At 48.5% G+C, this 10853-nt stretch overlaps 1 protein-coding gene across 3 annotated transcripts in view; it reads left to right on the forward strand.

The window, feature by feature from the left end:
- The window catches only part of LOC107320997 (syntaxin-binding protein 4-like), a 32586-nt gene extending 23294 nt beyond the window's left edge, over positions 1-9292 (forward strand). For 2 of the 3 annotated variants that reach the window (XM_015877454.2, XM_015877455.2), the window contains exons 13-22: positions 1978-2074; positions 2561-2688; positions 3417-3509; positions 3644-3709; positions 3850-4038; positions 4330-4446; positions 5115-5164; positions 6060-6190; positions 7519-7576; positions 8024-9292. In XM_015877454.2, the coding sequence (XP_015732940.1) occupies positions 1978-2074; positions 2561-2688; positions 3417-3509; positions 3644-3709; positions 3850-4038; positions 4330-4446; positions 5115-5164; positions 6060-6190; positions 7519-7576; positions 8024-8129 (1035 nt within the window). In that variant the 3' untranslated portion in view covers positions 8130-9292. The remainder of the gene's footprint in view (positions 1-1977; positions 2075-2560; positions 2689-3416; positions 3510-3643; positions 3710-3849; positions 4039-4329; positions 4447-5114; positions 5165-6059; positions 6191-7518; positions 7577-8023) is intronic. The other variant, XM_032447698.1, reaches the window with a different exon arrangement.
- The last annotated feature ends 1561 nt before the right edge of the window (positions 9293-10853 follow it).

A 10853-nucleotide genomic window follows, 5' to 3' on the forward strand; every position in this document is an offset into this window, starting at 1 on the left:
TCCTCCCCACCCTCCTGGGGTGCTCTGTGCAGAACATCCAGGATGTAGATGTGCCACCAGTCCCTCCCTGTGCTGAATACTGACGGTGGGTGGGTGGTCTGCACACAGCCTGGGAATCTGGCCCTGAGCTGAGAGTAGACACAGCAAAACCTGGTGTTCAGCTGGGAACTGGTAGAGAACTTTCCATTGTGCACTGATATTGCATTTGGTTATGGGGGAGTTGCACCAGGTGTTAGCACTGAGGTCACTGTGTCACTTCCCAATTGCAAAACTGAAAAGGAATGGTCGGAAGGAATCAGCCTGGATGTTTGCACAGAATAAAGCTGCTGTGCCTGATCAGTGCTCTAACCAGCACACCCCGTTCTGTACCAAGCAGGGGCTGCTGCTGCTTTAGTCCCCTTTACTCTCACCTGTAGCCACCCAGGGCTACAGCTCAGGAGTGTGGTTCCATGGTGGCATTGCACTGCTCACCTGCTACAGTTAATTTATCCAATCGTTGCTGAAGATTCTGGAAAAGCCCTTCATCTCGACTCTTCAGTTGAGTTTGCTGGAGGTTGTGTCCAGTTTTAGGAGATCTAAAAGGGAGAGCAGGGTGTGGTGAGCATCCCAGCTGTGTGCTAAGAGCCACTGGAAGAAACTTAGCTCCTCCTGGCCACCCCCCAGCGCTGCAGGCAGCCCCAAAGCCCCCAGCACTGCCTTCCCTCGGCTGTGCAGTCTGTCGTGGGGGTCGTGCTCCCCGCTCTGGTTTTGGGGTGCACGTCCCTCCTCCCCACTCCGGGCGCTGCTGTTTTTAGGGGCAGTGCGGGGCTCCGGCGGACATCTGCTGCCACCGCCCGGCAGCGCGGGGCTCGGCTCCTGCCCGCACACGGGCTGCGGTGTTCTCCTCCTCTCCCTTCTTCTCTTATAACCCCTATCCTATCCTCTGCCCTCCATCCCCTGCCCTATCCGCTGTTCTCTCTCCCATCCTCTATCCAATCCTTTATCCTCTATCCTCTATTCTGTCCTATCTTACCCTCTATTATACCCTCTACCCCCTATCTTCTCTCCCAACCAATCCCATTTTATCCCATTCCATACTCTATCCTATCCTTTAACCTCAGTCCTCTCTTCTATCCTTTATCCCTTCCTATCCTCTATCCTCTGTTCTCCCCCTTCTCCCCTGTCTCCTTTTCTTCTATCCCATCCTCTCTCCTACTTCCTGTTCTCCAAGATAGGGATTTAGGATTGTCTCTACCTTGGCTATAAACCAGCCTCTCTGCAGTGTGAGGAGCTTGGGCTCTTGGCATTCCCTTCCAGAACCCATCACTGGGAGGGGTGGCTGCTGTATCTCCTATAGGGTGACACGGTGGGGACGCTCATGTGGAATGTGGGACCCTTGAGTAGGAGGCACAGGTGCAGTTTCAACTTCAATCCCAGCTCATTCCCAGCTTCTCTGTTGAGCCGGAATTTGTCTTTTAAAGTCTTTTAGTCGTTGCCTCTGGCACCAAAGTGGTTTTTGCACAGGTTTAGCCACCTCTGTGCAGTGCCCAGGGGTTGAGTTGATAAATATCTGCAGGAGCATCCTCATAATGAGAGCAATAGGTGCAGTGAAGAGGGAAAGTATTTGAATGTCTCTCCATTGCCTCAGGAAATACACTGTGAATAGTTTTTATCCTCTCAATCCCAAGCACGGTTCAGGCTGCAAGAGAAAGAGCTCCAAGCATTTAATAAAGCTCCTGCCCATTTAATAGCTGCAGATCTGTTTGCCATCTGCATAACATGTTCTTGGAGAGCTGTGAACGTATCTCCTGGAACAAGCATTGCTGTACAGCTGTAGGAAAGGAGAGACTGGAAATCCAGCCCAACCCTGCTCCTGCAACAGCTGATGCCTGGAGCTGCTTCCAAGAGTAACCCAGCACTGTGTTCTCTCAGCACCTGCTTCAAAGCATTCCTTATATTTAGTATTTTTCTATTAAGTGCTTGTTGTTCCTGCGGCAGGTTCTGCAGTACCTCGGCCTGGAGGTGACCGAGGAGAAGAAGAGGCAGCTGCGGCAGAGCCTGACCACGGACTCACAGGGGACAGTGGCCTATGGAGGTGAGCAGGCAGCTCCCCGTGGGCTTTGAGCATCTGTGCAGCCTTAGTGATGGCTGAGAGAAGAGAGAGATGGCTGCTGGAAGGCAGCGGGCTGGGCAGAAACATTCAATTGAGCCCAGATGTAGACTGAAAGTAGTTATAATAAGCAGCAGATACCAAGAGTGCCTCCTCCCCACTGCACCTGAATGCAGACCAAATCTTGATGTTCACCCCCATCAATTCAATGTTGCTCCAAAGTGCTGAAGCCATCGGTTTGGACTGCATTGCTTAGGTCAGAAGGAGCACCAGCAGGCAGGCTGGGGCAGGGAAATGCTGTCTTGGTTCAAATGTTTATAACTGAAATCCACAGTGTTCTAATGCATGGTTCTTAATTAGAATTACATATATATTTAGAGTATGTATCTTTATAAGTGTCTCTAATCCCACTCTTGGCAGCCAAGGGGTTTCCCCAAGCTCTTTCATTTCTCTCCTGCCTTTTCCCCTCAGACCTCCTCCAAGCACTCAGGGATGTGATGCAGGATGAGCTGGATGAGGCTGGCCTGGACTCCAGCTCTGTGCTCTTCACACAGCATGAGGTGGCCAGTCTGCTGGATACATCAGCATTCCATTCCCCGGTCAGTGCATGTCCTTCAGCCCTGCTCCTGAGGAGCTGATGCTGTGGGGCTGTGCAGGGGTGGGTGTGGAAGATTTAGGTTGGCCTTCCAGTACTTGAAGGGAGCATATAATCAAGAGGGGGAATGGCTGTTTACATGGGGGGGCAGTGATAGGACAAGGGTGAATGGTTTGAATCTGAGACAGGAGGTTGAGGTTGGATCTTAAGAGGAAGTTTTTCCCCCAGAGGGTGGTGATGCACTGAACAGGTTGCCCAAGGAGGCTGTGGATGCCCCATCCCTGCAGGCATTCAAGGCCAGGCTGGATGTGGCTCTGGGCAGCCTGGGCTGCTGGTTGGTGACCCTGCACACAGCAGGGGGCTGGAACTGGGTGAGGATTGTGGTTCTTTTCAACCCAGGTCATCCTATGTGTCTATGCATACAATGGGACAAAAACTAAGGTACTTCTCTAAGCATCATGGAAAGCTGATCTCAGATAGATGAAGATATCCATGAAAGAGCAGTCTGCCTTAATGAGGGATCAGAGACTCAAATTCTGGAGTGGAGGGGAAGCGTCCCGTTGAATTACTTAGTGCGCCTTTTCATTTTCTTCCTACAAATGCCATCTCTTTTCCCAAATGAGTTTGATTCACAGCTATTCTGGGGATGGAAAGCAATACACCTGCAACACAACTCACTGGTTTTGGTGCAGTGGTGCCTAACGCTGCCTGTCCTCTACCCTCTGCATGCAGACCCTTGACTCACTGAGCTGCAACGGCAGCGAGGAGATGGAGCAGCTCCAGATGGAGATGACCGATCTGCGGCAAGAAGTCCGAAGGCTGAAGGTGGGACCTCTCCTCCATGTAGACCCCAGAGTGGGTCCTCAACTCCCTCTCCCCCCTCACTAAAAGACCAGGATCCCTTTTAGGGGATGTCCTATCACTTGCTGCTTCTAATCTGGTGACGATATTTCCTTTAGTCTCTCCTGAAAGAGATGGAGAGCAATAAGAAGTCGATGGAAGATGAGCTCCAGAGGCTGAACCAGGTGGGTGATGAGCTGCCTCATTGGATGTGGCACAAACTGTTGATCATTTTTTCTTCTTCTTTCTTTTTAACAGAAGCTCAGGTCCTCCCTGACCCAGAAAGGGGATGCAGTGCATTCACATTGCTTCTCACTGCTTCCAGAAAGCCTTGGGCTTCCTCTCGGAGAACCGGACACTGCACAGCAAGCTGCAGATGGCTGAGGTGGTGCAGAGACAGGCACACAGCGCAGAGCAGGACTACGAGGAAGTGATCCACTTGCTGGAAGCTGAAATTGCAGAACTGAAGATGCAGCTGGCAGGGAAAAAAGCGAAACACGTCGCTGAGATAGAGGTAATGCAACTCCTGAGCCTGGGAGTACAGATACACACAGAGACAGGGCTGAACAGCGCTCCTGATCCTTCTCAGGAGCTTCCACCCTCTCCCTATAAAGTAGAAAGTCATGGTAGTGTATACATCACTTGCTGTATTCTACAAGGCCAGCACTGCCTTTGGGTGTGCACTATATTCTGTGCAGCTCACACCATTCGTTCCAAGAGGACTGAGGTTTCTGTTTATAGCAAATGCTGTGAGCTGGTCAAAGCCAGGGCTGGAGGGTCCTCATCACCTTCCTCTCTTGGGCAGGAGGACATCCTGGAGCTGAAGAGGCAGCTGTCCCTGGCTGATGGTCAGCTACGGAAATCTGAAGTCTCACGGAAGCGCCTGGAGATCTGCAATAGGAAACTGCTCCTGTTTGTGCAGGTGATGTGCTGAGCTGCATTACTGCGGCCTCTTTCCTTAGGAGGGATTTTGCAGTTCCAGCTCATTTCCTGGTCCATAGTCCACCTCCTGGTGGAGAGAAAGGAAGTGAATGGTTTTGAACTGAGACAGGGGAGGCTGAGGTTGGATCTTAGGAAGAAGTTTTTCACCCAGAGGGTGGTGATGCACTGGAACAGGTTGCCCAAGGAGGCTGTGGATGCCCCATCCCTGCAAGTATTCAAGGCCAGGCTCAGTGGAAGCTCATCCCTCAGTACTATCTGAGCATTCACTAACCACAGGGGGAAATTATATGTGTGGGTATCATTCAGAAAGCAGGGATGGTTTGGTAGCCATGATCACAGCCTTGCTGAAATGTAGCCTGCCAAACCACTCTTTGAAAGAGTATTTTTATGCTGTGTTCAGTATACTTTATTTGCTGGCATTCAAACGCATCATTTAGAAGTGTCTGTGTATTTGCATGGGCTGTGAACGTTGCCTGTGCTGCAAAAGGCCTTGAGATATTTGCTTCAAGGGCAATGAATAAGGAGAAGCTGATTACTGTCATGTTAAATCTGATCAGCAGCAGAAGCCCATGGGGTTTGTTCTCAGGAATTATTCGTTCCTACAAGTCTGAAACCTTTTTGTTTTGTTTTGCTTTTCTTTTATGGCAGAATGTTCACAAGGTCCTGAGCACACCCGGTCACCTACCGGATGAGAAAAGGTAGGAGATGGCTCCTGGGAACTGCAGACCAGGAACATTTCATATTTCTGACCTTTCCAAGGGGAAGGTGATTCACACAGAACCTACCTATGCTGTCACTTTGGGAAGGAAACCATTGGGAAATGATGCTCTGGGGGCTGCAGTTCTGTTGGTGCTTTGGGAGCAGCTTGCCTCTGTTTTGGGGGAGAAATGACTAGGTGAAGCACTCCTGTGGTTAAGCTGCTCCTGTTAGCACAATCCCTTAGCAAGCTGTTTGAATGAAGCAGAGTTGTGACTCACCTGCTTTTCCTAATATAAATCACTCTTTTGGGTTTAGGGACATGTACTTCTCTATCAGCAGCTATGGAAACTGATAGAGTGAGTGGAAACAAAGAGCAAACGTGACTCTTAGCTTCAGGAACGGTTGCAGAAAGGAAGGTCAGGGCTCCTCTAACCCTTGGAGGAAACGTATCAGAATTCTATTATGGGAACTCTGGTCATGTTTTGCTTTCGTTTGTTTTAAATTGATTCACCTGTAGAAAGGTCAGGGCCATGTTGGTAATGGCAGCCCCTTAAAGAAAGCTGATCTGTAAGAGGGATGTTAAGGGGAAGCAATTCTTTAAGATGGCGAGGTTTCCAAGATGGTTATTCCTATGGTAATAAAGGATAAAAGACTTTGAGGGATCCTTAAAATATATATATATAGAAATTTGAACAAAGTAATAGTGTATCTTAAATCTCTACCTGTAACAACACGAGCATATCTGAAAGAGACTCCTGTAATGCTGAGGGTTGGAGGGGCAATGCCCCCTGAATGCAGTCATGCAGAGTTAAGTATCCTTCAGAAGAAGCTGGCCAGGATTTTCAGTGCTTGCTCCATGATAGAAGTATTGATGGCACTTTCCGTATTTGTAAGAGTCAACAGTGAAACAGAAGAGGATAAAACAGACGCAGTCTCAGATACATCTCTTCCATCTTCAGATCTTGTTGACCTTTTGCTATCAGAAGCTAAAGAGCTGCTTGCACCAATGTTCTCCAACAAGGACGGTAAGCACTAAGCTGACTGGAGAAACCCAGATCCAAGCAAGTCACAAGGATGCTAATTGTTAGCATTAATTACACTTTCCACCAACCTCCATCCTCTTCTCCTGTACCAGCTAAGTCTCCCATGGACATTCCCAATTCTTTCATGCTAATTGAGATGTAATTGCCCTCTGTGTACCCATATGACTTGTAGCTGGATCTGACAATCAGACTTGTGATCTAAAGAGTCAAAAAGAGTGTGGCTTGTGCCCCGGACCACAGGAAAGGTGCTTGTCCTGCAAAGAAACTGGGAGCAAGGAGGATGGCTTTATGGACTCATAGTAACGCTATGAAAGGAACAATGCTCCTTGAGATCAGCAGTCAGATCTCCTGTTCTAGGGAGGACCAACACACTAGACCAGATCTGCAATGCTTTTAGCCAACTGCATCCTAAACACCTCCAAAAAGGAGATCCACAGCCTCCCTAAATAACATCTTCCCGAGCTGCATTGTGCTCCATGCAGATAAAGATTTTCCTAACGTCTAGTCTGAGCTCCCCAAGGTGCAACCTCTGGCTGTTGCCCCCAGTTGTATTGTCTGCCACTGCCAGCAAGAGTTTGGCTTCAACATCTTTTTGTAATTACCCTTGAAGTGAGTGCTGTGGGATTGCCTTTCAGCCTCCTCTTTGCCAAGCTAAATGAGTTCAGCTCCCTCCGCCCTCCTCAAGCTCCTCTTGCAGGTTCTGAGCCCCAGGGCTGCCTTTGCTGAATTTTATCTCAGCAGCTTTGAACTGGGAACCAAAAACTTCTTTCACCATCCTGGCATGAGTGCAGCAATACTGAGTAGAGGGGAAGAGAAATCTCCCTGTTTCCTTGGCATGCAGGTCTGGCAGCCCAGGTTCCCTTCCACTCTCATGGCTGCAAAGGGGAGAAAATCAGTCACCAAGCATCTGAATTAATTTTCCAGCCTGAGGTTCTCAGCTGTGACCCACAGATGCTTCTTAGCAGCAGTTATTTGACCCTACTTGTCTCTTTCCATGCAAAAGAAGAGCTTATAATCCCATTGTCATGATCAGGTGAGGGTACAGCCCCAAACGTGTGCCCACTCCTTACTCTTCAATGCCATTCACCAACTGGGCACACTGGCACAGCCTTTCCTGCACTGCCTCTTCTCAGAGCACAAGATGCAAGGACAATAGCAGTAGCCTTTGGGAAGCGCTCCTCATAGATGAGCATGTTAACATTTCCAGAGTGCCTGCTTCATTTATGTGTGTGTTATGGTGGTGTAGCAGTGGTGCTTCTATTGGACATCCTCTCTAACCCTTTACTTATTCTTGGTTTTTATGCTTGCAGCTTCTCCATGTGACAGGGACCAGTGCCTGCCTGCCGAGGGGTTCCCAAATTACAAGGAGTAGGTGTCAAAACCCAGTCTTGCTCTTTACCTTCCACATCATAACTCCTACTTTTTTCCTTGATGACTTTGAACCAGATCATCTGATAGAGAGCTCCACGGCCTCATTTTTTCTCCAGTCAGTAGCAAGTCATAGAATCAAATACCCATCTGTGTTGGAAAAGACCTCTGAGATCATCACGAAGTCCAACCCATCCCACCATGCCCATTAATTGTGTCCCTCAGTGCCACATCCCCACGGTTCTTGAACACCTCAAGTGGGGATTGTGACCCCACCACCCCCCTGGGCAGCCAATGCTTCACTGCTCTTTCAGAGAGCAGTTTTGTCCTAACATCCCGCCTGAATCTCTCCTCTCACAACGTAGGGCCACCACCTCCCATCCTAAACTCTTCATCTTATCTTTTGCATCCTTTTCCCATGTTACAAAAAACACTCTTTCATTTCAGCCATCTCCATCAGAAGACCACATGGCCACCTCCTCCAAGTCAGAACAAGGGTGACCAGCCGCAGCCACCGAGCCCAACCAAGGAGCTGCCCACAAAGCCAACATAAATCTCCCATAAGCAGCTCATGTTCAGGACTGTGACAGCATGCAGCTGCTGTGCTGGGAGATGGCAAGGACACACAGCAGGAGCTTCAGCTTCCAGGCAGCCCAGAGAGAGAAATAAGCTTTCTAACATGAGACTGATTCCTTCTGATTGCTACCCAAGACTTTATCAGCAACCTCCCCCTGCGCGTCTACCTCTGAGCTATCATACAAGGCTACCTGCTCTTGGTTTTGCAGCTTTATAGGAAAACTATTCTCAAGAGGTTACACAAGCCTGGATTTCACTGGCAGCCTTTTAGAGCTTGGATCCTGGGTAGTAAGAGGAGCACGGACTTACTCAAGGGACTCAGATTCCTTTTGGTATTTCATACGAAAAACCAAAGCACATTTAGTGGCTGTCATCAATGCAGCTTAATCCATAGCGTGCTAGCTGTCTTGGGATAGGAACTTCTCTTTTTATTCTTTTTGTATAGCTTATCTCAGCTGCAATGCTTGAAACAGAAGCAGCATCCCAGCAAGCTGCTGGGGGTGTCTGTGTGCAACTGGTGCCCACGTGTTGCTGAGCACTGAGTGCTCCCTGCAGAACCCAGACATCACAAACGCACCTCAATAACAGCCTGCAGAATCACCTGGGAGCTACATCGGTGTGATGCAAGCTTGTACGTGGTTAGCAGTGGACATGGGAGAGGTCTGAGGTGAATACTGGCAAATAAAATGAACGTGCTGCTCAGCAGGTGCTGGCTTTCTGAGCTGGGTTATGCTTGCAGTCACTGTGCACAGTGTCTCTGGGGTGAATATCTTGCTCTGCTACATTTTTAACTCCATTTCTAACTATTCTGACAGCTCACAGCAAGATACATACAGGAGTAGCAGGAGAATGGGATGCATTCTAGCTGTTACACCAAGTTACAGTTACTTTAGCTTTCCTTTGTGTGGGTTCAGGGCATCCTTTATAGCTTTACAATACAGGCCTAGGAAAAATCATGGTGATAACTGATATCCACTGTATCAAAGATAAAACTGCACTGCTAAAACAAGGAACTTTGTGCTGGAGCTTCTCGGATTAATAACCAGTGTGAAATTCCAATTGAATTTACTTTCATAGCTTGTGACTTTTTTTGAATACAACTCTCAGAATGCAAATTAAAAGACTTCTTTTAAAAGGAAACGTTGTTCTTTGGATCACACACAAGGATCCTCCTTGGAAGAAGATGCTTTTAAACAGTATTCATCTTTTTGGGGTCTGCTGTAGTTTACAGCTTGCTCCCCAGTGCTCCCTGTTTCAGGAGCAGTTACCGGTGCTACCTGTGGGTTCAGCCCTAGGGCTTGGTTCCCATCTCATGTTATATAGGCAGGGGGAATGCTATAAGACGGTTAAGATGTGCACAGAGCCAAACCCAGTCTCACCAGTTTGGTCTGTGCTGTGTCTGGGAAAGCACCTCCCGTCCCCATGGAGTTTGTGTGGCAGATACAAGATACAACAGATACAACAGAAGTGTTGGGCTGCAGGCTCTGTTTGAGGGCAATGTCTCCATCCATTGCTCTCCACACCTGCCAGAGCACAGTGCCAATATGGTTTTGGGAAGGAGCAGGTCTGCAGCTGTGCTGTGCCATCACGTACACCCAACATCACCTGAGACTTAATGGGAAAAGAGCATGTTATGGGATGTATAAAAGGCCACAATGAAACAAAAGAGGAGAAAACAGACGCAGCCTCAGGTGTGTTTCTTCCACCTTCAGGTCTTGCTGACCTGATTATTTTGGCTTGAAGATTCTTGTGGCAGTCAATGGGGGTTTTGCTACCAACACTAATAATGATGGGATTGTCTCAAAGTGTGGGTACAGAACTGAGTACTGGAGCAGAACAGAGCAGCAGGAACAGTCCCATCCCAGCAGGGATTGTTTTTGTGCTTAGGGAGTGCACTCAATGCTCCCTCCATAGCCAAGTGATGCATATTTTAATGTCCCAAAAAGAAGATTGCATATAAAGTATTCACTGTGGGTCACAGCCTGGCAGGGGTAAACGTGCCCAAGCCCAACCACAATGAAGCTGACACTCATGTATGGCAAAGGTTGGAAACGGTGAGATTCTGGTGCAGGGCTGTTGTACTTTGTGCATCCTGAGCTGTGTGACTACAGAAGAGCAGGGAAGTCATAAACCTTTCACAAAGCCCACGCAATCCTGTGTCCCCAGCTTATTGGCAACCTCTTTGGAAAAGAAACCACGCAGGTTCCTATCAGGCTCCTGGTGTCAAACTTTGTATGCTTTCCAAATCAGCCACATTCCTTGTTTTCCATTATTTCCTTTGAACTCATCATGTTCCATGTGCCACTGCTTCAAGCACAGAAAACTTTCCGTTCTCCTATTAGTAGCATTGTTACTAACTGCTGCCTTTCCAGAGATGTGCTGGGGGATGATGTGACTGGAGATGCACTCCTGGAGGTGATACTGATTGCAGTGACCCAGAGTAACAAACCTGTGTCATCCTTGCTCCTGGGTAAGCGGGGTCAGGCAGAGCTCAGTGCATCACAGGGCAACATCTCCTTATGAGAGGCAAGAAGGGGAATGTGTGAAGGGACAAAGCAGACACAGGACATGTCATTTGAACAGGATCTGTTTCATTTACACAAGGCCTCTCCTGGTACTCTTAGACAGCTGGATTCTGTCCTCATTTGTGGTATCATAGCTTGCTTATAAAGTGCTGGGGATCTGCTGCTGTCGCAACATG

This window comes from Coturnix japonica, chromosome 14 (assembly GCF_001577835.2).
Source record: "Coturnix japonica isolate 7356 chromosome 14, Coturnix japonica 2.1, whole genome shotgun sequence".
Classification (NCBI taxonomy): domain Eukaryota; kingdom Metazoa; phylum Chordata; class Aves; order Galliformes; family Phasianidae; genus Coturnix; species Coturnix japonica.